This window comes from Vipera berus (genome assembly GCF_964194415.1).
Source record: "Vipera berus genome assembly, chromosome: 1".
NCBI classification, from domain to species: Eukaryota; Metazoa; Chordata; class Lepidosauria; order Squamata; family Viperidae; genus Vipera; species Vipera berus.
In genome coordinates, this window is record NC_138202.1 from 87870120 (window position 1) to 87896687 (window position 26568).

At 41.6% G+C, this 26568-nt stretch overlaps 1 protein-coding gene across 4 annotated transcripts in view; it reads left to right on the top strand.

The window, feature by feature from the left end:
- Positions 1-26568, top strand: part of ZDHHC13 (zDHHC palmitoyltransferase 13) — a 37906-nt gene that overhangs the window by 9696 nt on the left and 1642 nt on the right. For 2 of the 4 annotated variants that reach the window (XM_081317105.1, XM_081317106.1), the window contains exons 5-14: positions 2465-2609; positions 3436-3500; positions 5015-5177; positions 9174-9299; positions 10434-10567; positions 15982-16027; positions 18549-18611; positions 22043-22136; positions 23139-23222; positions 24506-24663. In XM_081317105.1, the coding sequence (XP_081173231.1) occupies positions 2465-2609; positions 3436-3500; positions 5015-5177; positions 9174-9299; positions 10434-10567; positions 15982-16027; positions 18549-18611; positions 22043-22136; positions 23139-23222; positions 24506-24663 (1078 nt within the window). Of the gene's footprint in view, positions 1-2464; positions 2610-3435; positions 3501-5014; positions 5178-9173; positions 9300-10433; positions 10568-15981; positions 16028-18548; positions 18612-22042; positions 22137-23138; positions 23223-24505; positions 24664-24755; positions 24977-25384; positions 25427-26568 lie in introns of those variants that run through there. The other 2 variants (XR_014025037.1, XR_014025036.1) reach the window with 2 other exon arrangements.

A 26568-nucleotide genomic window follows, 5' to 3' on the forward strand; every position in this document is an offset into this window, starting at 1 on the left:
GGGTCTGAGGGTAGGTTTTGTTGGTGCTAGACTTGCCTCCACGCCTCATTGAATCCTGCAAGCCAGCTCTCCAGGACAACTTTTAATATGCGCTTCAGAGCACATGCCAGAAGCGCTCCTGGAAAACCTGTCTGTGGACTTCAGTGTGCTGGAAGCTGCTGGCCCTTTGCACTGCTTTGCAGGAGGAAAGCTGGAGCAAGAGCAAGCACAGGGCCTCTGCCATCTCTAGGCTCACCTTAGTTCTTGCTGAAGCCTGCCCTTATCATTCCGCTTTGTTCAATTCCGCCACCACCTTTGCTGCCTCCTCCCCAGCTAGACCCAGCAAGCTCTCTTTGGCAGATGAGAATCAGCCATTTTGCTGTACTCGCTGCATGCATCCCCTGGCTGCACCCTTGCCCAGCTCCTGGATCATGGGCCAGTAGCAGGAGAAAGAAGATACTGGGCTGGGAAAGGCAGGGGGCAGCAGGGTTTTGTGGCAGAGTGGAGGGCAGAGATGGGGCTGATAGGCGCATGGGTGGAGTTGAAGTTTGTGTGGATAGGCTGCCAAGTGCCCGAATTTTAATCACAGGAATGCTGCAAAGGCTGGAACTCTTAAGACCAGTGATAACTACCATTTGTTCACTACTGTTGTAAGTTCAAGTGGTTGCTGAACAAATGATTCTTAAGTGAGGACAACCCATAGTTAGTTGGAATGATCTCTCAGGCTTTATGTGTGACTCACTATGCAGGTAGTCCTCGACTTACAACAATTCACTTAGTGACCAGAGTTACAATGGCACTGAAAAAAGTGACTTATGTCCATTTTTCACACAGCTGTTGCAGCATCTCCAGGGTTATGTGATGAAAATTCAGATGCTTGGCAACTGACTCGTGACATAAATAAAGGTTGCAGTCTCTTGGGGTCATATTTTTATTTATTTATTTATTTTAATCCCATTTATATCCTGCCCTTCTCCGAAGACTCAGGGCGGCTTACAATCTAAAGCACAATATGCTTAGCAATATGGGAGCATATGTGTTTCGTCCATACGTAGGTCACCTGTATGCACCAGCATATTGTTCTAAGCGAGGAAATAGCGATAAAAGCCAGTGGAGGGGCGGATACAGTAGTGGGTAGCAGAGGAAGAGTGGGAGGTGGGTTCATGCGCAGAATGCAGGGGATGATGTGAGATCCTAATACTTTTCCACTATTTATCCCTTAAGACTCCTCCGGCTCTGCCTCAGCCAGATGTGATCAGCCCTCATCTGGATCTTACTCAGAATGGCTGGAATGAACTTCTAACGAACAATAGAGCCAACATTTTTTGCCTTGCACACACATACACCTCCTTTTAGCTGGGATTTGCACTTGGCTATTACTAGTTTTCGGCTGACCCTTAAAAAACTGTGACAAATTTAGAGCTGAATCAATTTCTTATGTGTTTGTTCCATAACATTACTTTCCTTTTTTTCTTAAATGTTTTTTAATTCTATATTTAATCATTTATATCAGGGCTTTTCAACTAGTGGTACGGGTACCACCTGTGGTACATTGGCACCTGGCAGGTGGTACCCGACCATCCTAGAAAAGTGGTAGCGGGGCAGGGGAATGAGCTGAACTGGTGGCAGCACCGCACAAGCCTGAGCGAGAGACGGCTGGAGCTGCAGGGCTGTCAGAGCTCATCGGAAGCGCCAGGATCAGCGGTTCTTCGGGGCTGTCAGGGCTCAGTGGAAGCACCAGTCAGGCTCCAGGTGGAGCTTGGCGCTGATACTAGTGCTTCTGCTGAGCCCAGAAGAAGTGCCAATCAGCTGGAATGTTGCAGCATCTCCAGGGTCTTGTGATTTACATTCAGATGCTTGGCAACTGATTTATATTTATGACGGTCACAGTGTCCCAGGGTCATGTGAAGTGACCAAAACCTGCTGCAACCACCCAGCAGAGGGGGGGATAAAAACCAAACACCCCCCCACCCCACCCCCGCTGCCAATCCTGAACAGAAATCCTCACAACAATGAAAACCTCAGATAGGACAAAGAGCGCCGAAGGGTGGGGAGGCAGGCGTCTTGCTCGGCTGTAGCTTGGGGGGCAATTTTTTTCAGTGCCATTGTAACTTCGAACAGTCCCTAAGGGAACTGTTGTAAGTCAAGGACTACCTGTACTTCATCACTTTTTTCCTCTTTTTTTGTCATCAAGTTTTTGACAGCTTGCTAGGTGACTGGTGGTACTCGGATGAGTGGTACAATGGATGAAAAGGTTGAAAAGCCCTGATTTATATTAGCTCACACATATTTTGGTTACCATTGTTCCATAATTAGGATATTTTTGCTTTTGTTAACTTTCACTCTCACTCTGAAGTTTAAATATAAATTCTGAAATTTAAAGCCCCCCCGTTGACATGTATTAGTATTTCTTTTCCATTAGAAATAATGTTATTTTGTCTCGATAAGAAAATGTTTTAAAATTAAACGTGCTCTCTTTTTCTAGGCAAGGGCATTTATCTATGGCCATATTGTTGTTAAAATATGGAGCGGATCCAACTCTTATTGATGGAGAAGGATACAGCAGCCTGCATTTAGCTGTGCTTTTTCAACACATGCCTATCATAGCTTACCTCATATCAAAGGGTCAGGTATGTGACTTTATACAGTGCTGTAATTAATCATGTAGCAGGCATTAAGTTAGCAACACGGTTGTTAAGCGAATCTGACTTGCCCACTGACTTAATTTTGTCATAGGTTCACGTGACCCTGGGATACTATAGTAGTCATAAATCCATTACAGTTGCTAAGCATCTGAATTTTGATCATGTGACCGTGAGGAGGCCGCAGCTGTTTTTGAGTATGAAAAACTGTCATAAGTCACTTTTCAGTGTCATTGTAACTTCAAACAGTCACTAAACGAATGGCTGTAAGTTGAAGACTACATATAATGGCACCATTGAGCAAGAGCGGATCCTAAACTTAGTATCTCCAATTCCTTCAGAACCAGGTGTTCACTTCTATACAGAGCTGCATCAGGAAAGCGGTGATCTGAATATTCGCAGAGAAGGTATTCCACAGGAGGAATGCCAGCATTAAGGAATCTCTCTTGTGCAGAATGGTTTTGGGTTGGGGACCCTGGCCTTAGGAGACAGGATCCTCAGGAGGATCTCTATCAAAGATCTTATATAGGCAGATTCATATTGGAATATTGGGAATGTCAGCCAATATTGTAATACTGAAAAATATTTTTAAAAGTTGACTCTTTAAAATCCTGCAAAGTTCTATGTTATGGGCCTATATTAAAATAAACTGCAAGGCACCTGGGCCATAATGAAAGTACTACTAAATTACAGATTGTTCATGAAACGCAGGACATTAATTGAATTCATTGCATTTGCTATGGGTTTATGGCTTCAGTTTCTGGTTGGGTGGTTAATTCCATTTCCTGAAATGTTAATATTTTGTCATATTTAGAGTGTAGATACTACTGACCTCAATGGATATACCCCTCTTATGCTGTCAGCCCACAAAGTAATTGGGTGAGTAATGATTGCTACTGCTCAGTTCAGTGAGAATGTCTAAAGGGAGAATACACAAAAGATTGTGTTACTTTCAGGAAGGCAAAACAAGTTACATTATTTGTTACCAAAGCAGTTGTTCTCATCGGTTTAATCCCTGGAAAAAAAGTTTTATAAAATACATAACTGAGCTACAATAGTATGACATTGAGGAAAGAATCTATTTTTTATTTCATTTTGATAGGTTAATTCAAATTTCTTGTTATTTTTTTTCTTGTTTAGTTTTCATATTTTTGGATGAAATTTAGAGTTTTGGAAACATCTTTGTAGGACAAAGTTTACAGTGTAAAACCATTCTCCTACCTCATCCTAGAATATTATAATATTGAACTACTTTATTGAATCATTTGCTAAGCACTCTAGTCATTTTATAAATGCTTTACTTCCTTCAAATTGCTTTGTTATTACTGCATACCACAACCAGTCTTTACATTCACACAACACAGTCCGTGATTCAAGCCTATTTACATCATTCTCCATAATCTGTAAATGTAAACTGTGCCAACTTTCTTACATTGACATATTCTCACTATCTTGCTGCGGAGCAAAATCTGGCCTGCTTTCTCCCTGGCAGGATTACATTTTCCAGGTTGTATTCATTATCACCTCTTGTACCTTTGCAATCAGAATTCTCTGCCAAATATCTTCCCTGCTACCCTTAACTAAATCCTGTAAGTAACTGTCCATTTATTCTTGTGTCTTTTTTTTTCTTTTTTTATAATGAACCATAACAACATTCTTCCGGTCATTAGAAACAGATAACAATCTTAACATGCATGTTAAACAAGTTGTAAATTATTCCACAAGCAAACCACACATATTTAACATTTCTTTAATTGCTCTGTTTACATCTGCAGTCTTACCATTATTCAACATTCTCACGACATTTATTGTTTCATTTCTTTCATGGGTTTTTTTTTGGGGGGGCGGGATGCTAGCATGTATGGCATTTATTTCAGGTCTGCTCTTTGATATATTGTTACTACTGCTGTGCAGATTTCAAATGTTCCTCCCAACAGCTCCTCATTTCAGTTTCATTCCAAGTAATTTTAGCCCTTTCATTTTTAATCCCATTCATACTACTAAAGAACTTATTTTAACTCTTTTCACCCACTTATAATGCAGATTTTTAATTTCTATCAACATTGCTCTGCATTTTCCATGCCTCTTTAAGTCTTACCCATTCCTTGTTCTCTTTCACCCCATTCTTTTAACTTTGTTTTCCTCCTTATGTAAATTCTTTCTCTCCTCATTTGCAACATTCGTTCTTTTGTATGCGTTCTCTATTCATGTCCCAATACACTTTTACAGTCCTTTCAACCTATTAATATGCAATTATTACTCTTGTATTTTGTCTTCAGTATCAGTACTGCAGGTTTGTTACTACAGTATAGAAATAAATTATGTAAATATTGTCTTATTAAAAGTTGTAATATCTTTGCTTTTCTAATTTGTACATTTTTATTTTCACCAAGGCGGGAACCTACTAATTTTCTAGTAAAGTTTAATCCAATTGTCAACGCTGTAGACAATATAGAAAAGAACACTGCTTTGCATTGGGCTGTTATAGCAGGAAACATTAATGCTGTAGATGTATTGCTAGAAGCTGGATCCAGTCTGGATATCAAAAATGCCAAGGTATTATTTTCTGACAGTTAGAACAATTAATCAGTGAAACAGCCTGCCTCCAGAAGTCATTTGGACAGCCATTTGTCTGAAGTAGTAGTAGTAGTAGTAGTAGTAGTAGTAGTAGTAGTAGTAGTTAGTAGTAGGTGCCTTGGGTGCAATCCCAAAACAACTGGAGCACCACTTGAACACCATTGGCATTGACAAATTCGCCATTAGTCAATTGCAAAAGGCGGCCTTACTAGGAACTGCTTCCATCCTGCGACGATATCTGTAATACCATCAAACATTCACATCTGCCTATCCCAGGTCCTTGGTAAGGACTCGATAGGTAGACAAAAATGCCAAATCCAGTCTGAACATCTGGCTGACTGTGCCAATAATAATAATGATGATGATGATGATAATGATGATGATGATGATGTTGGAAGGGACCTTGGAGGTCATCTAGTCCAACCTCCTGCTCAGGCAGGAAACCCTATACTATTTCAGACAAAATAAATTGTTTAATTAAATCAGGGTAATTTCTAACATCTTTAGAATAAATAAAGTTTATACCGTATATACTTGAGTATAAGCCGACTCGAGTATAAGCCGAGACCCCCAATTTCACCCCCAAAAACTGGAAAAAGTTATTGACTCGAGTATAAGCCGATCCGCCGTTCTGCAAGCCTCTGCCGCCAGCAGAGGCTCGATCCGCCATTTTGCAAGCCTGAATACACAGGAATACCCTGTGTGGCCGCGGCTCGTCGGCAGGTCTCCGTTCCTCCTGCCGACCTTTGGGGAGGTTTGGGCGCCTCCCCAAACCTCCCCAAACGTCGGCAGGTCTCCGTTCCTCCTGCCGACCTTTGGGGAGGTTTGGGCGCCTCCCCAAACCTCCCCAAACCTCGGCAGGTCTCCGTTCCTCCTGCCGACCTTTGGGGAGGTTTGGGCGCCTCCCCAAACCTCCCCAAACCTCGGCAGGTCTCCGTTCCTCCGCGCAGACCTGCCGACCTTTGGGGAGGTTTGGGCGCCTCCCCAAACCTCGGCAGGTCTCCGTTCCTCCTGCCGACCTTTGGGGAGGTTTGGGCGCCTCCCCAAACCTCCCCAAACCTCGGCAGGTCTCCGTTCCTCCTGCCGACCTTTGGGGAGGTTTGGGCGCCTCCCCAAACCTCCCCAAACCTCTGCAGGTCTCCGTTCCTCCGCGCAGACCTGCCGACCTTTGGGGAGGTTTGGGCGCCTCCCCAAAAATCCCCAAACCTCGGCAGGTCTCCGTTCCTCCTGCCGACCTTTGGGGAGGTTTGGGCGCCTCCCCAAACCTCCCCAAACCTCGGCAGGTCTCCGTTCCTCCTGCCGACCTTTGGGGAGGTTTGGGCGCCTCCCCAAACCTCGGCAGGTCTCCGTTCCTCCTGCCGACCTTTGGGGAGGTTTGGGCGCCTCCCCAAACCTCGGCAGGTCTCCGTTCCTCCTGCCGACCTTTGGGGAGGTTTGGGCGCCTCCCCAAACCTCCCCAAACCTCGGCAGGTCTCCGTTCCTCCTGCCGACCTTTGGGGAGGTTTGGGCGCCTCCCCAAACCTCCCCAAACCTCGGCAGGTCTCCGTTCCTCCTGCCGACCTTTGGGGAGGTTTGGGCGCCTCCCCAAACCTCCCCAAACCTCTGCAGGTCTCCGTTCCTCCGCGCAGACCTGCCGACCTTTGGGGAGGTTTGGGCGCCTCCCCAAACCTCCCCAAACCTCGGCAGGTCTCCGTTCCTCCTGCCGACCTTTGGGGAGGTTTGGGCGCCTCCCCAAACCTCCCCAAACCTCGGCAGGTCTCCGTTCCTCCTGCCGACCTTTGGGGAGGTTTGGGCGCCTCCCCAAACCTCGGCAGGTCTCCGTTCCTCCTGCCGACCTTTGGGGAGGTTTGGGCGCCTCCCCAAACCTCGGCAGGTCTCCGTTCCTCCTGCCGACCTTTGGGGAGGTTTGGGCGCCTCCCCAAACCTCCCCAAACCTCGGCAGGTCTCCGTTCCTCCTGCCGACCTTTGGGGAGGTTTGGGCGCCTCCCCAAACCTCGGCAGGTCTCCGTTCCTCCGCGCAGACCTGCCGACCTTTGGGGAGGTTTGGGCGCCTCCCCAAATCTCCCCAAACCTCGGCAGGTCTCCGTTCCTCCGCGCAGACCTGCCGAGGTTTGGGGAGGTTTGGGGAGGCGCCCAAACCTCCCCAAAGGTCGGCAGGAAGAACGGAGACCTGCCGAGGTTTGGGGAGGTTTGGGGAGGCGCCCAAACCTCCCCAAAGGTCGGCAGGTCTGCGCGGAGGAACGGAGACCTGCCGAGGTTTGGGGAGGTTTGGGGAGGCGCCCAAACCTCCCCAAACAGGAACGGAGACCTGCCGAGGTTTGGGGAGGTTTGGGGAGGCGCCCAAACCTCCCCAAACGTCGGCAGGTCTGCGCGGAGGAACGGAGACCTGCCGAGGTTTGGGGAGGTTTGGGGAGGCGCCCAAACCTCCCCAAACAGGAACGGAGACCTGCCGAGGTTTGGGGACGTTTGGGGAGGCGCCCAAACCTCCCCAAAGGTCGGCAGGTCTGCGCGGAGGAACGGAGACCTGCCGAGGTTTGGGGAGGTTTGGGGAGGCGCCCAAACCTCCCCAAACAGGAACGGAGACCTGCCGAGGTTTGGGGACGTTTGGGGAGGCGCCCAAACCTCCCCAAAGGTCGGCAGGTCTGCGCGGAGGAACGGAGACCTGCCGAGGTTTGGGGAGGTTTGGGGAGGCGCCCAAACCTCCCCAAACAGGAACGGAGACCTGCCGAGGTTTGGGGAGGCGCCCAAACCTCCCCAAACAGGAACGGAGACCTGCCGAGGTTTGGGGAGGTTTGGGGAGGCGCCCAAACCTCCCCAAACGTCGGCAGGTCTGCGCGGAGGAACGGAGACCTGCCGAGGTTTGGGGAGGTTTGGGGAGGCGCCCAAACCTCCCCAAACAGGAACGGAGACCTGCCGAGGTTTGGGGAGGCGCCCAAACCTCCCCAAAGGTCGGCAGGAAGAACGGAGACCTGCCGAGGTTTGGGGAGGTTTGGGGAGGCGCCCAAACCTCCCCAAACAGGAACGGAGACCTGGGGAGGTTTGGGGAGGCGCCCAAACCTTCCCAAACGTCGGCAGGTCTGCGCGGAGGAACGGAGACCTGCCGAGGTTTGGGGAGGCGCCCAAACCTCCCCAAAGGTCGGCAGGAGGAACGGAGACCTGCCGAGGTTTGGGGAGGTTTGGGGAGGCGCCCAAACCTCCCCAAAGGTCGGCAGGAGGAACGGAGACCTGCCGAGGTTTGGGGAGGTTTGGGGAGGCGCCCAAACCTCCCCAAACGTCGGCAGGTCTGCGCGGAGGAACGGAGACCTGCCGAGGTTTGGGGAGGCGCCCAAACCTCCCCAAACGTCGGCAAGTCTCCGTTCCTCCGCGCCCTGCCTGCCTGCTTCTTTCCGCTGCGGAAAGAAGCAGGCAGGCAAGGCGCGGAGTTTGGGGAGGTGCGCGCGCACCTCCCCAAACCTCCCCAAACTTCGGCAGGTCTCGGACGGCGGTGGCTTGGGAGAGGTGCGGGCGATCCCGGAAGCACCAAAGCCTCGGCCGCGCACAAGTCCTCGGTAAGTTTTTTTTGTTGACTGGAGTATAAGCCGAAGTGGAATTTTTCAGCCCAAAAAGTGGGCTGAAAAATTCGGCTTATACTCAAGTATATACGGTATCTCTGTTGATCTTTATTTTGTTACAAAATGTACTTTCTAGAATATACAAATTAATTTTAACTTGGGAAGCTGTGATTGTACATGACAGGTGATTATGTTACAATAGCTCATCATGTTATTAATGCATTTGAGTATCAACATTTTATTTATTCTTCCAACTCCAGATGTTAAACATTGGGATAGGTTTCTCACTATGCAATATATATGCAACATTATGCTTATTCAAGTTTCGTAGTAATAAGGTAGGATTTTAAAATGAAGCAGCCCAAAAGATCTGTTTTCTATTTATATTGTTTTTTTTTAAAAAATACTGTTGTTTTCACCTAAGGGACAAAGACCACTTGACCTTGCTCTTCAAACGAAAAATCGCATAATTATTCACATACTTGACGAAGAAGAAAAAATTAGAATTAGAAGAACATCAATGTTTCTTCGGTTTCTGGAAAAAAATGAGGTACCATAAATTGAAACAAATAATGAAATGCAGTTTTCTAGACAAAAATTGTTGCTGAGTATATTATTGACCATATTAAGTTTTACTACTACCAAAAAAGATATTTCAGATAGAAATGGTAGCAATTCACAAAAAAAATAGCCTTAGAATCTCCTGATAGAGTCACTATAAAAAATTTGGCAGAATATAAATGAGGAAAGCAAAGAATAAAGACAGATGAGGAAAAGAGTTTTTGTGGAGTGTAAAGAATTGATAGCCAATATATCCAAAACTGCTGTGAGAAGGGTTTTACTTAATTTCCTTGCAGCAGTAATTCTATCTCTTTCCCTTTCGGTAGTAACAAAGAAAAAATAGGAAATATCCTTAAATCTATTGATTTTGCTGCAAAACCAGCCTGTTCTGTTTCTATTTCATTTGGGCATTATATGAATTACTACTCAACTGGTGCTTTTGCCACTGCCTTTTTCATTCCACATTTTTTGAAATATGTATTTATGTTTAAAGTAGATAGGGAGAGGTGTTTTGAGGTATTTAGGAACTAGATCAAGGAGATAACAAAATAATTTAACAGGCTTAGTTACATAGATTTGTTAAATATTTGTAGGTCTTTATATTAATAAATTGATTAAATTATATTTTGCATGTTTTTAAAACTTCAATAGTAATTGATTTATTGTGATTTTGTTAATTGCGATGGTGTTCAAGTAGCGCTCCAGATGCAATCCCAAAACATCTGGAGCACCACTTGAATACCACCGGCATTGACAAAATCACTATCAGTCAATTGCATAGACAGCTTTATTTAGAACAGCTTGCATCTTGTGCCAACACCATCAAACAACAACTATTCCAGCTCCTAGGGAAGGAGTTGATAAGTGCTACCAAATTCAGGCTGAACATCTGGCTGGCAGTGCGACTAACAATAATAATATGGATAGAGGACAGCAGTTAGTTCAGAGACAGAACCAAAATGAAATATCACATTTAACAGAAGACATTTGTTTTCAGACTTGTATATGAGGCTACTATGTAAATTTGGGAGGTCTGAGGCCTTTTTCCCCTTTCCATGCATTATATTTTTGCTCAATTTTTCTCATTTTGTAATGAAGTTTTTTAAAATTTTATTTTATTTAGTTTTTGCTATTGTTTGGCTCATCGTTGCTATTGATATGGACAATAGGATATGTAGCAAGCTTAAATTCTGACTCATGGCTGTTGAAAGGAAGCTTGCTGATCTTCATATTGGTTACTCTGTCTTTCTTTGCAAGGTAGGCATATCTAGTTTTCTTATAGTTATTTCTGCAGCATGTAGTATATTCTTTTCTTGGTTCCTGGAGATGAAATCAGCAGGGAAGGATAGAGTTAAGACTGAGCTCACATTTTTTCCTGTCCCATGGAGGAAACACCTTCCTTTCAGTCTTGTATACTGCCTTCTCGGGGAAGCAATAGTTTTCCATTAGTTCTCTCCACACAAAAGCATCTCCTTGGCAACCATATACCAGCTAATCAGCATGCCAGCAGGAAGTCACCTTCAGTAGAGCCACAAGCTAAATTAGGAGAATGACCTAGAAAATGGAGGAGAACATTGACTGAAGAACCTGAGGGGACAGAACATGGAAGAGGCAAGTGACGGTGCCATGTTTGAGCCTTCATGCAACACAAAACTGAAAACCTGTCAAAATTCCACCTCCCCCCCACCCCTTGACAGAGTGGGCACCTTGGGGTCCCAACTATGTAGAACTTCCAGAAATTCTAGACAATATCCACAAGAAGACAAGCAAGGAGAGAGAATGGACAGCTGAAAGAGCACAAACCCAATAGTTTGTTTCTCCTAAACAGGAAACAGGCAAGATACGTTTCCCATCCTGCATCTACTGGGTGGTTTGAGAATGCATTGCCTTCTCACAGCTAGCAAAATGCTGCTTTTTTCTCCCTATGTCACAACACATTCTGCAAGAGGTGAGGGCAGCATTGGGATTCAGGCAGTTTGCACCGGTTCGGCAGAACCTATACGTAATTTTTTGTTGAGTTCGGCGAACCGATTATGATAAATCTGCGCAAGCCTCCCCTGCCGCCTCCCTCCATCAGGCCTGGTATCTGTCCACCAGCCCTCTATCGTCACCGCCACACTTTCTTGCGCGCACTATCTTGCCGCCCTACATCAGCCAGCATCTCCCTTCTCCCTTCTGGAAATGGCAGCCCCGCTTTCTGCCTCTTTTCTCCCGGCAGAAGGGAGGAAAGGAAGGACGCTAAACTCCGGGAAAACTACTCCCATCTGGAGCTGGGCAAGGAAGGCCAGGCTTCCCTTCCCCGATGGTCCTGCAAAGCTCTTGAGAAGTTGCTTCGCTTCCCACAGGGCTGGCCTCGGCACCTGCTTCAGATGGCAAACAGAAGAGCTTTGCTCTTTTTCTCCAAGAGGCCCTTTGAAATTGCCTTCCCCCCCCCAAATTGGCTTTTCTGCCTTAAAATCCAGAGCAGACATGTTTTCCTCCTGATTAACTGAGGATATGGTAGCTACTGGTATGATTTTTGTAAGATGCTGAGTGCCTGCTGATTTTGCAAATGCAGATTTTGCACTGCATTGTGTCACAAAAAGTGCTATAACCTTTTACACTGACCTCACTCTGTTCAGTCGGCATGGATGTACATAGGGAAAGTGGAGATAAATGACCCCGTCATCTAAAGGTTGCTACATAATCTTTATTTTCTTATCAATTTTGTATGCTGCTATAATCACAAAAAAAGACTCTTGAGCATCATGACAGAAACTTACGTTTGTTATTTACCTCACTGGTGTCATGCTCAGTATGGGCAACAACATTTTAATGTCCTTACAATTTCTGCCAGTTACTTGTGGCTTATAAGTCTCTTTCCTGTCAGTTTCATCTCTGGTAACCAAGAACAGTAGCTAGACTTAAAATAAAATACTTTCTGGTCAACAGAAGATGCTGAGGATGAAAAGAACATTAAGATGTAGCCAAGTGCCTCAAGAGTCAACATGCACATTAATTCATTGTACTGGTACAGAATGTTTTTCCATTTTCACACGTCTTCCAAATGCAACTTTTTGTTATGACAATAGAATGCAAAGTAAAGGAGAAGTTAAAACACAACCAGCTAAAGTCAATATATGCAATTGAAGGTAAGTTTCCTCTATGAGGACAGGAAACTGCCTTTCAGCTGAAAGAGGAGGTTTAACCTTTTCGAAGTCCAGCTCCCTTTTCCACCAAGTCCATCTTCTGGTGATCAGAAAAGTAAATCACTGTAGGCAAAAACACCATCCTTTTATAACAAATGTTCTTAGAAGTTCGAGGTTCCGGCGAAAATGCTTAGTTAAAAACATTATGTCTTAAGTCATCATAGCAACAGTTTAGCTTCCAAGGTATTGTCCAAGATCCTTTTCATACATTGTGTTTTCTAAACAGAAATCACTTCCATATGGAAAATGTATGAAACCCCTATTTTAGATGTCACAATTATGAAATTATTTATATCATATGGGGTAAATATACTACGACAATGATCAGATATGTCTCTCTAAGAGTGCATGCATCCATTGGAGTTTCAAAAAAAAAATCCCGCATGCAAATAAATCTGAGTTTATGTATTCTCTTTCCTTTTGTGTTCTACTTTCATTTTTTTATCAGAAACCAAGATTTTTGAATTTACGTAAACATAGGTATTTTTTTTTCTAAATTTTTACATGCGATATTGTAGCTATTGCAGAAATACGTTTGGATAAATGTATTAATTCATCTGAGAGGGTCATGTGCTGAACATTTGTAAACGCTGCTTGACATGTTTGTGTCTAATAGTGGGTAAATTTACACCAGCAACTCTTTCTCGGCTTAATTTATTTCACAGAGTTTTCTTGTGGGTGTAAAATTAGGTGATATCCTATATATGCCAAAGATAGGTGGATATAAATGTGCTAAATAAATTAAATACTTTTCAATGTTCCATTTAGGTTCTTCATAGGATTCAACACAATAAAATATTTCCCAGTAGCGTTTTTGATTAGTTCCATCTTTTGGATATTATGGACCTGTTTCATCTGTTTCCTGCCTAATATCCTTTGCTGAAACAATAGTACAGAGTGAAGAATTTCTTTAAAGTGTACGTGTGTGTGTGTGTGTTGATTTTTATAAGGAAGTTCACTGGAAATAAATTGTAACATTATACTATAAGCTGCCATGAAACCTTCAACATATTTTCTAAGAAAAAAATGAGTTGCTAAAAAAAATATTATTATTAATGGCCAGCGATCTGGATAAACTAAAAAGAAGTAGACTTTTTAAAATGGCATGTCTGTCCTACTGGCTGGCTGTTAGTAGTGTCTTGATTGTTGTTTCCCCATGCAGCCTCTGCCACTTTTCCATCAATGTTATCCCACACTACATGTCATTGCCCCATCCTAATCTTTTCCCTTTGCTACTGTGCAGCTTTTGCGGCTTCTCCTTCCTTCTCTTCTGTCTCATCACCCCGTAATTGCTAAACTGGTTACTGGAAAACTACAACTTTAAAAGTATGCATTTTTCTGATAAGATACCTAGACAGAAAAGTGCACTGAATTTTAAAATGGAGTGGGGTAGATGCCATTGTTTCACTGGTTGGTGGAACATTTTATTAGCATGGTGGCTATTTGGAGGTCATTGAAAGTTTCCTTCTCAGATCTGGGTCTATGATTTAGGCCCAGTATTACCAACATTAACATGCCTGAGCGGTTCATTCAGTACTGTAAAACTTCTGTTTGTATTGAGTATTTTTCTAGATTACCGCCAACAAATCTAGAAAACACATCCAGCTTTTTGACAGTATCCTTTTCTGCTGGTGAGAAGGAAAAACCATGGACAATTCATTGTTACAAAATGCAGATGATTATCAGTAGCAAGGAGATTTAAAAAAACGCTGGTACCTGAACCACAGATCATTGTGCTATGTTATTTGTGCATTTTTTTTAAAAAAAAATAGCCTTTAGCAGACAGCAAGCAACATTACAGTACTTCTCAACTTGAAGATGCATTTCCCTAAAGCAGAGGTCCCCAACCTTTTGGGCACCGGAGAGTTTTTTCCACGGACCGGAGGGGGTGTAGGTTTGCATGCTGCTTGCATCCCGCAGATGGGTCTTCACTGGTTTGCGCGGACCAGTTTCTGACACGGACCGGGGGTTGAGAGCCCCTGCCCTAAAGTTTCTGGATAGTATAATCCAGCTACTTTTCAAGGCAAGATTTCTTTTTGGCCTTAGAACAAGATGTTCTCTTTGCCTTCAAATTTGGTGCAGAGTTGTGTTTTGTAAGTCAAATTCTTTGTGTATTGTTTATTTACTCAGTTTTTATACAATATTCACTGGTGTACAACATAACATGGGCATATTAAAATATGTAGTATGAAAAAATACTAAAACAATTTAAGTTTTCAATTCAAATTAAAATAGAAAAAATATGAATAATATGAAATATTGTACTGTACCTTCTATACAGTACAGTTTCTTGTCTTTTATCCAATCCAGTTTATAAAAATCATGTTTAATATTAAAAATATAATAGAATCAAAATAATTATTGTTTTAAAGTGGATTTAATTTGTTCTGTTAAACAGTATTTTACTGTTAATTACCATCTCCAAAGAGAATTTCTCTTTTAACGTGCTTTTTAATGAGATCTTATTAATAGTTTTTTATGAATTAGTTCGTGAGAAATATTTGGGCATATTCCAACTGCCAAAGGAACATAAATCTACTTAGCTCTTGAGAAAGATATCTGGTAATTTTGCAGTCACGGCTTCTGCTTTATGACTTTTAAACATCCTTTCACAAAATTGCATTTACTATGTTGTTTGATATTCACCCTACTGACTAAGCTATCAATCATAGTAGGTTTTATGTATCTTCTGAAAAATCATTTGAATCATATTATATAAAGAAGTAAAGGGGTTCTGAGGAAATAGGTAACTTTTAGATAACACATTTTCTTTGAACTTTTTTTAATGCCACATATTAAATAACCTAAGATTTGTTTTCCTGTGGCTGAGCAATTATGTCTCAAACTAAGATATTTTAGTCATACATCAGCTGTGGATTTGATAGATTCTCCCAAGGGCCCCTTCATTACAAGAGCCTGGAATTGGCACACTAATACTTGACACACTCTTTGTTTTCTTGCATAATCATATTTCCCTCCCTCCAAGGAAAACCAGGATTGCTATTCCAATTTTCATAAAATGAGAGTCAGTACAAAAATCTATCAAAACCAAAAGGCATTTGGCAGCTGTAAGACAATTTCATGATGGGTGACAAAACTTGTGTCTGTTATCTATTGGTGCCTTATTGTACTATTCCTAATTTTTGAGATATTTTTTCTGCTTTGCTCCTGCACACCTCCTTGGCTTGTTCAGGTTGCTACGGTATTTTTGATCAAATGAGCAATGAAATGTGCTAACTAGGGTTCTCGTAAATTTAAAAGCTTTTTAAAACATGCATTATAATTTGTTTATTGCTTCTTCCTGCCATGTTGTTGTTGTATTTAACTTTGAAGTGTAGCTTGGAGGGCTGTTTATGCACTTTGATATGTGAATTATGGAAACAGAGTCCTTAACTAGAGGCCACATTTTCCAAATACAGCTTCACATCTTCCTTTCTTTTTTGGCATGGTGGGCCTTATCTATTATTTTTACAAAACTTTCAGAACCGATCCTGGATTTATTACAAGTACAGAAGAAGAGATTAAAAAGGTATTTTCACACATTCAGTAGTTCTTTTCAAGTAATTACAATATAACAATAACGAAAAGCAATATTTCAGCATTTGCTATGTTTTCTTTAAAATTAATCAAGTATTGCCAGTGAGGCAAACTTAGAAAAGTGTTACAGGTGGTCCTCAACTTACAATCACAATTGAGCCCAAAATTTCTGTTGTTAAGTGAGACATTTGTTAAGTGTGTTTTGCCCCATTTTACGACCTTTCTTGCCTCAGTTGTTAAGTGAATCACTGCAATTGATAAATTAGTAATCCATAATTAGTAATTAAGTGAATCTGGCTTCCATATTGACTTTGCTTGTGAGAAGGTCGCAAAAAGTGATCACATGACTTCGGGACACTGCCACTGTCATAAATATGAATCAGTGCCAAGCATCTGAATTTTGACCATACGATCATGGGGAAGCTGCAACAGTCATAAGTGTGAAAAACGGGTCACCAGTCACATTTTTCAGTAACTTTGAACAGTCACTAAATGAACTGTTGTAAGTCGAGGACTACCTGTACTCTGGAAGCAGAGAAAAGTCGGTACTTCAAATATAAAGGAACAAAGCCAAGCCATAGTATGGAGACTCATTATGATGTGGGAGAGAAGGCCGTTAATGTAACTGGGCAGTGTACTGTATTGGAAGCCTTAAACTATGCTTTGCTTTTGCTTGTACAAGTAGTCCTCGGTTAGCGACGGTAATTAAGACTGGAATTTCCATCGTAGTGCAACACAGTCGTAAAACACAATATTCCATGACTTAGCAGTGGCAATTTTGATTCTTCCAGTTGCCATTAAGCATGACATCATGCGATTGCTATTTGCAGTCCCCTGTTAGCCTCCCCATTGCCTTTGCTTGTCAGAAGCCAGCAATGAAGGTTGCAAATGGTGATCATGTGACTTCCGGGTTGTCATTCTGAGCCAGTTGTTGAGCGCCTGGATGCTGCAACAGCCAGAACTTCAAAGATCGATCAGAAGTACCACTTGTTCAGTGCCATTGTAAGTTCAGTGTCGTTAAGCGAGGACAGCCTGGTTTGAGTTTCTGAAGTGATATGTAGGCTTTTCCCCAATTGTTCGACAGAATAAGCTCCAGTGACAAAATAGCGATAGCATGTTTTTGTGGCTGGAAATATCTGGATAGAATGTTTATTGACATCAGTCTTTCAAATGTTGCTGAATTTATGAATGTGAAAACAAAAGTAGGGCAAGGTAGTAATTGGGAACTAGGTAGAAACATACCTTGAATAGCTCAGAGGGAGGAAAGTTTGTTCCTTGTCCTCCAAGAAGTACAAAATTTACACAAGTGTCAAATTTGGGACTGCAAGGAAGGAGAACACTGTTTGAGTTTTTTTAATAGTAGTAATATCATTCCAAAGTATTTGAGTTTTAGCTTTAGGATCTGGCCTTCTAAAGAGCAGTCAGGGTTGATCTCCTCTAGGACTGACTTTGGCCACCTAATGAGAAGGACTCACTGGAGAAGAGCCTGATGCTGGGAAAGGTTGAGGGCAATAGAAGAAGGGGACGACAGAGAATGAGGTGGCTGGATGGAGTCACTGAAGCAGTAGGCGTGAGCTTAAATGGACTCCAGAAGATGGTAGAGGACAGGAAGGTCCATAGGGTCACGATGGGACGGACACGACTTCGCAGCTAACAACAAAATATCATTCCATTACGAATGAAGATAAAACACTTCCCTGAAGTGCAAATCCACCCATTCCTCCCCTATACAGAGAATTTTCAGAAGGGAGCAATAGGAAAGGATTTTTTTTTCTTCTCTTCAGACACTTGTTTTCCCTGTCCGCCAAGACTGTTAATTTTATATCATGTTTCCTGAATACAAACATGCTTACATATTACTTGGTGGTTGGTGTGTGTGTATGTGGAGGGGGGTGTTTGTGCTATGTGTATAGCCTTACATTCATAAATAAGATACGAACCGTGCATTCCTGGGACCTAGATTTGCAGTGGGATAAATTATATATAAGCAGGTCAATGATTATTTACTTGCTACATAGAAGAAATGGACTATTGGAGTGTAAGAGTAAAGAAAAATGATTTGTATTTGAGGTTGGGTACCATAAATGTCATAATCACTCCTCGGCTGAAAAATATTATAAAACAACCCAGTATTTTCAGTAATCCCCATACTGAAGGGTACTGGAGGATACTAGCTTAGGAAAGGATTTTTTTTTAAAAAAAGAATTATGTATATTTATTAACCTAAGTCTATTTAATATAAATTTTGTGAGCCCTGTTATGCCTTCCCAGTTCCCTAAAATATATTTTCATATTAATCATTTTTTTAAAAAAAACTATTTTCAGTTAGAGTACTGTATTATTTATGGTTTGAAATGGACAACATTCTCATTCCCATCTTAACTGTCATCACCTCCCTGTAATTGTTGTGTTGTAGAAATACATGAAGTCTGTTAAGAGTTTGTAGGTCTTAAGTTATGATACCCTGAAGCATTGAGATATAAATATGTTGCAAAACCTAATCTGTCTTTCAGAATATTATTAACCTTGGAGAATCTGGCTCTTTGGACTTCAGAACATTCTGCACATCCTGCCTTGTAAGTTGACTAGTAATGCCTTAAAATAATTTGATTTTTTTAAGAGAGGCGTGTTTCTTTAAGTTATTTTTTGCATTTTTACACTTTGGTTTAAACTTGAGTATAGTGTACTATAATATCAAAACAAAATATAAAAATTATCTGGTCTGACACCCTATTAGTAGCCAGTTACATGTTTACAGGAAAGATATTTACAGATTAGTTCTTTCTGGAGAGCCTAATTTCATTCTGGCCATTCCTTAGGCAGGGGTGTCAAACTCAATTTCATTGAGGGCCGCATCAACATTGCGGTTACCCTCAGGGGGCCGGGTGGGTGTGGCCTGGGTGGGTGTGGCCTACTGGGTGGGCGTGGCTAGAGTGTGTATGGCCTACTGGGTGGGCGTGGCCAGCTCTACATCGTTCGCATCAAGGGTGCCTATGGGGGCCTGGGCAGGAGTGGGACAGATCTGAGGGTCTCTGGCAGGAGGAGGGTCTCTGGGCCAGGGCCAAGGCAGTAGGGGCCGTTCCCTCACTGTTTCCAGGATGGCTTCGCGGGCCACATGAAACCACTTCACGGGCCGGATCTGGCCCCTGGGCCTTGTGTTTGACATGTCTGCCTTAGAGGATGTGCAATTATATTTTGCTGAATACTAACGTCTAGCTATCTGTATTTTAGAACCCATTTTGAGAGCTTTTCTCTCTGCAAATAGTAAAATTTTAAAAGGAACATGGGTAGCAGTGGCTCATCACTACTGAAAAGATTTTTCCTTGTTAGGACTGGCCCACTTCAATTTATTTATTTTGTTTTTAAAAAATCTACTGGTGAAAGCATGATATGGAATTGCCCTTTGTGAGGTTGCTACATCATGAACAGTAAAGCCAGTTTCACTAATGAAGATTGAGTGTAATACACTGTCCTTCCTACCGTGGTTCTTTCAAACATAATGCATTGTTTTTTAGGACCAGTCCTGCCATATTTCAAGTAGCATCAATTGATGAAAGCAGCATCAGTATCCAAAGAGCCCTTCAGGTCACCTTAAATGTTGATAACAATGGGGAAGGGGATGAAAATATATGCCATTTTAACTCTCCTGCAGAATTTTTTTGTTTTGCTAAGAGTAAAAACAAAGTTTATTCTCAGTAATCAGTGACAAAAAAAGTGGTTAAACATAGTCTAAATGCAGCCTTAATAATAACCTTCATATTCAGCCTCCATGAGAAGGACTTAATTTTCTTTCATTTACAAAATTGAACTTTACAAAATTCAAATTCCATCCTGGTAGCTCCTCAGGGCACAACTGAAATAAGAAAACCTATTTTTTAAAGGTTATAATTTTACTTTGGGATTGACTGTTTATAGCGTGTTCCATAATTTGAACATACTCCTTGTTGCCTTACTGCAGTAATGGCAAACCTTTTAGAGACCGAGTGTCCAAACTGCAACCCAAAACCCACTTATGTATCATTGGGTGCTGGGTAGGCGTGGCCCATTGGGTAAGTGTGGCCCATTGGGTGGGCGTGGCCCATTGGGTGGGCGTGGCTGAGGTAACAACAGACTGGATGGGACTAAAAAGTTCAGTCAATCCCAACTTTTTGAGATCTTTTTTTCCTGAGAGAAGTTGAAATTGATTGATTGATTGAACCTTTTTTTTTTTTTGCACACAGCGGCGGAGGCCTAAAGCAAAAAAGTTTTATAAAACCCAGCTGAAGGCCTAGGACTGGGGCGACGGCATACGTGCCCACAGAGAGGGTTCTGCATGCCACCTGTGGCACCCATGCCATAGGTTCGCCACCACGGCCTTACTATATCATACCTTTGTTGATACTCATTCTAATTCATAGCAATCTGTAAAATATATTTGTCCATCAAAACACTTGTCCCATTAAAAGTACAGTGACACTCCATAATGTCAATAAATGTTATGTCAACAAACCATTTCTGACCCAGGCTAAATGTACCGTATTTTTCGTTCCATAAGACTCACTTTTCCCCCAAAAAAAGTTGGGAAAAGGAAGGTGCGTCTTATGGTCCGAAGGTGATCCGTATGGCCAGCCCCAACCTCCGCAAGTGGAAAGCAAGGGAGATTGCCAGGAACACGAATCAGCATGTGCTGAGAAACGCCGATCTCGCGTTCCTGGCAATCTCCCTCGCTCTGTTTCAGCTTGCTTTCTGCAAGAGAAAGCCGGGCCGCAGGGCCGCCTCCGCGGGTACTGCTCTAACGCGGAGAGGGAAGGACAAAGACGGAGGGAAGGAAGAAAGGAAGGAAGGAAAGAAGGAAGGGACAATGGGAGAGGGAGGGAGAGAAAGAGAGAGGGGGGGAGAGAAAGAGAGGGAGAGAGAGAAGGAGGAAGAAATAGGGAGGAAGAGAAAGGGAGAGAGAGAAGGAGAAAGAAAGGGAGAGAAATAGAGGGAGAGAGAGAGGGAAAGAGGGAGAGAGAAAGGGAGAGAGAGACAAGGAGAAAGAAAGGGAGGGAAATGGAGAGAGATAGAAAGGGAGAAATAGAGGGAAAGAGAAAAAGGAGAGGGAGATAGAGAAGGAGAAAGAAAGGGAGGAAAATAGAGGGAGAGAAAGGGAGAAATAGAGGGAAAGAGAAATATAGGGAGAGAAAGAGAGAGAAAGAGGGAGGGGGAGAGAGGGAGAGAAAGAGAGGGAGAGAGAGAGAAATTAAATTAGTAACATGATTGTTAAGTGAATCTGGTTTCCCCACTAACTTTGCTTCTCAGAAGGTTGCAAAAGGTGATCACATGACCCTGGAACAATGTGACCATCATAAATATGAATCGATTGCCAAGCATCCGAATGTATATCACATGACCCTGGGGATGCTGCAATGGTCATAAGTGTGAAAAATGGTCATAAGTCACTTTTTTTCAGTGCCGTCGTAACTTTGAACAGTCACTAAGTGAATCGTAAGTCGAGGACTACCTGTACTTTATCATTTTTTTTCCTTTTTTGGTGGGCGGTGTCAAGTTTTTGACACCTTGCTGGGTGACTGGTGGTACTCGGACATTGCCTTGTCCTAAAAGTGGTACAATGGATGAAAAGGTTGAAAAGCCCTGTTTTAGTATACCGGTACTATTTAGTTCATAATATTTTTTTTCTTGTTTTCCTGCTCTAAAAACTGGGTGCGTCTTATGGTCAGGTGCGTCTTATGGTCCGAAAAATACGGTAATCAGCTAATTTCAGGGTTTTTGGAAGAAGCTTTCAGAATACATGATCTGAATGGAAAGCTGCCCAGCCACTAAGACGTGAAGTATGGATATGGGTGGAGGCCTCTTTGGATCCAAACAATGATTAAAAATGGAACTGTGGCTCATATTGTAAGCAGCCATTTTTCTAGGGTGAACTTCAATTTATGATAACAGTCTAATATTTGAAATACAATATAGAACATTTACTAATACATTCATTGAGATGTGCATAATCTTTTTTCTGTGTATTTTTAATTAGATTAAGAAACCTCTAAGATCTATGCATTGCCATACTTGCAATTCGTGTGTAGCTAGATATGATCAACATTGCATTTGGATTGGACGATGCATAGGTGAGTTTATTTTAGCACAACTATGATTCCTTTCTTGGGGGTTTGTGCCAGGAATATTTCTGAAGTCTTAAAAGGGCAGCCATTAATAGATCACATAGAAAAAGCTCTAGTAGTTGAGTGTTGTGTGAAGAGATGCTGACAAAGTGCCCAGCTTGGCAATGTACAACATTAGATAGTGTTAGCAGAGTTGGTACATGATTAAAGACCTCAGTTTAAAATAATTCTGATTAAACTTACTGAAGACAGGCTTCCTTTGGAGTGTCAAGTGTAGGACTGCATTGCATGTTTTGGTTTTGTTATTTTTGTTGTAGTTTAGATGAGCTTTGAAATATAGGTAGTCCTCAACTTACGACAATTCACTTAGTGACCATTCAAAGTTACAGTGGCAGTGGAAAAAGTTACATGATCAATTTTTCCATGACTGTTGCAGCATCCCCATGATCATGTGATCAAAATTCAGACATGGGCAACTGATTCATATTTGTGACGGTTGCAGTGTCCCAGGGTCATATGATCACCTTTTGTGACCTTCCGACAAGCAAAGTCCATGGAGAAGCCAGATTCACTTTTGCAACCATGTGACTAACTTAAAAATTGCAGCGATTCACTTAACAACTATGGCAAGAGAGATTGTAAAATGGGGAAAACTCACTTAACAATTGTCTCGCTTAGCAATAGAAATTTAGGGCTTAATTGTGGTCAGAAGTTGAGGACTACCTGTATACCAAGCCTATTTAATTTTTTATACCAGAGGTGGTGAACCTTGGCTCTCTTATGACTTGTGGACTTCAACTCCCAGAATTCCTGAACCAGCCACGCATTAAAAAGTCATAAAAAAGTCATAAAAAAGAAAAGGTTACCCACCCCTGCCCTATATTACCCATGTATAGTATGTTGGGAGAGTACCATAGATACCCAGAAATATTCTATACCATTTTTAGATAGAATAATTATTCTGTGAATTTTATATTAACAAACTTTTAACCATTCTCTTTGATCCAGGTGTAGGCAACCATGGCTATTTCATCCTGTTCCTCTTTTTCTTGATCTTGGTTAATATTTGGGCCATACATGGAACTATTATATGTATGTATTTCTAATTGTTATTTCATTGCTTAGAGAGAAAATGTGATGTGTTGATCTTCTAGTAAGTCTAGTATGTATTTCAACAACAGTATTGTTCAACATTCTAAATTGTTAAAAAAGTAGCATCCTTCTGGAAAATATGAAGGGCTGGCAGCAAGAACTATGTATGCAATATGCCCTTCTATTTATAAATAGCAGGTTTGGGCCCAAGTGCACACATAAGATTTTTTTATATATAAGTCAAATGAATATACCGTGTTTTCCCGAAAGTAAGGTCTACACCAAAAATAAGTCCTACCTTGATTTTTGGGGGTGGGCCTAATATAAGCCCTACTCCCCCCCAAATAAGCGCTTGTTTTGGGGCAAGGCACAAACCTAAAAATCAAGCTAGGGCGGGGATGGGGGGGTGGAGCTACCCCACCCGTCCTGCACCCACTTACCTTGCAGCCAGGCCTCTTCTTGCCGGCCCACTTCTTCTCAGGCCTATTCTGCAGCCAGGCCTACATTTCTCAGTCATAGGGCTTTCCGGAAGTCCTGTGCAGCCAAGAACCAAGCTATGGATTCAATCCATAGCTCAGTTTTGCAAAATGTCAGCAGCCGAACACCAAGCTACGGATTGAATCTATAGCTCGGTACTCGGCTGCTTAGGACTTCTGGAAAGACCTGACTGCAAAATGCAGGCCCGAATACAGCTACAGAACATCAGCCCCAGAAGAAGTGGACTGGCTGGGTGGGGCTGTAGGTGCCGGAGGTGAGGTAAGGCCTACCCCAAAAATAAGACCTGGTGCCTCTTTTGGAGGCAAAAAAAGACCCGGTCTTATTTTTGGGGGAACACAGTACAACTACTGAACTCGAGTAAAAGATTGGCAGCTATGTGCCTATATCATGCCATTTATTCAATAAACCAGTGAGTTTTTCAGCAACGAAAGTAATCCTGGATTTATTTGGATATTCGAGCTGTAAGTTGACAACTACACTCTTTCATTAGGCTACATTGTGCATGTAGAACCTTATCTCTAGTGAATGTGGTTTGCATTTCAGAGAATTTTGCTAAATAGTTCTTTGATCCTATGACTGCTGCTTATATTTATTATTAGAGTAAGCTAGTCTTCCTGGTAGTTAAATATATCAATACACATGTAGTACTTATGGATAGTATAAATAATCCATTTGAGGATTGTTTAATTAGTCAAAATGGGATCGAAAAGTTGTAAGTAAAAACACCGTTCACCATGGTTTTTTTTAAGTAAACTTTTATTTAAACTTAAAATTACTTCTCTTAGATTGGTCAGAACGTTGTACAACAACTTACCAGAAAGATGGAGCTTGGATGTCTTTCACACAGATCGTATCTTGTTCTCCTTGGGTGTTATATGTTTTCACACTCATAATTTTTCACACTTCGTGGGCTGTGTTATGGCTAATTCTTCAGATTTACCAGGTACACTTTTTTATGTATATTTCTTTAAAGCATTGCACTGAGTGTTATTTACTCAATAGCCTACACTGTATCACTTTTAATTAATATTTCAGAATTACTAATTTTGTGCATATTGAATCATGATATCGATGAATTGGTAATGATCAGGACTGCATCAACAAATGAAGAGATCACATGGAATGGGCTTAAAAGACAGGAAGAAAAATTGCCTCCAAAACAACAGTCAAACAGGCGGAACTTGAACTGTTCCAAGAAACTCATTTGAGAAAATAAAGTAGGGATGGAGGAAGAGCATTCAGATTAAAAAAATTTGGTTAGTAGTTACAATAAGAGTAGTCCTGCCCTATATGTAAATTGGTTTCTTAGTTTAGTCTACTACTTAATAGGTCTGACTGTAAATCAGAAAATATGTTTTCCATTTGCTATTTAGGATTTCACTAGGGATATCTACCATAAAGTGTCCAAGTCTGATCAACCATAGCCTTGTCCATTATATTTCTTAATGTTCTTAGTTTTGTTTGTGTGTAAGTAAAACAAAAAAGGGAGTAATATTCTTCCTTAATATATCAGTTTGGCACAGTTTATCCTCAGTTTACAAAATATCCTCTTGAAATGATTGCTTGTTCCTAACAGCACCAATTCTAGATTTAGGATTTTTCTGCTATAGATAAATTAATGTTGTATGGTTTGACTGTCAGTTTAATTCTAATATGTGGCAAAGATTTGCTCCTGAGAAAAGCAAGTCCTCATGAAGGAACTTCATCTGTCTGTCTATCTTGTCATCAAGCTTCCAAAAATATGGTATGAAGAATTTATCCTCTCCTGTGTAGTGTTTAACTCTCAATTGAAAACTGCTTTGTTGGGCAGCTATGTCTAATTTTTCTATGCTAAAACCTCTAAAACCTCTGGGATTAGGTGACTAGGAGCATTATGCTGCCTTCTTTATTTGTTCTGCAGCCAACAGAGGGTGGTACTTTCGCTGTCCAGGATATTTATCTCTCTGCTTGTTTTTAGTCAAGAAGTATATATTGAGAAAAGCTTCTGAAGCTTTCACAACATAAGACAATTAGGCTGCTTTCTTTCTCCCCCACCCCTCATATATTCTATTATAGAATATCAAACAATACAGAAATAGCAGAATAGTATGAATTTTCCTTGACAGTGTAGAATTCTACCTGTGTTGGGTTTTTTGCATAGAATTTACACAGAACTAGGCCAGTATTTTTCAACTTCAGCAACTTCAAGATGTGTGGACTTCAACTCCCAGAATTCCCAGCTGGCATAGTAGACCTATGACTACTGTATTCTACTGTCATACAGTTGCCAAGAATTCACCCACTATGTAATTTCTTTCTTTTAAAAAAAATCCAAAACCAAAAAGAATGTCTTTCTGCACAAAACTGATTATTAAAGACAGTAATTTTATATGTAGGATATCTTTTTTCATGCTGTTTTATATTTACTCCGCCAAGAACTAACAGATAAACATAAATTTTGGTAACCACACAGTGGTTTTTTTTCCTAAAAACCAAACTTGAAAACAACAAAACAAATGCACTAATTTTGCTACCAAGGTATTAATGATTTAATGGAATAATTTGTCATTAGGATAAAAAGAAATAAATAATGCATGGTTTATTCACACACACACACGCACACATCCATAAAAACATTTATCTATATATACATTTAAACATATGTGCATATGTCTGTGTGGCTATATATATATATAAATGTTTGTGCGTATGTGTAAAAAATATCAGGACACGAAAATACCCCAAAAGCCATTTCTATCGGCTTATTTTGGATTTTGAATTGGAGCCTAGCTTAGAGAAAGTTCTTGTCCCAATGCAGTGCATTGTCACTGAAGAATGAATTGCATTATATAGTCTTTCAGATACAGAC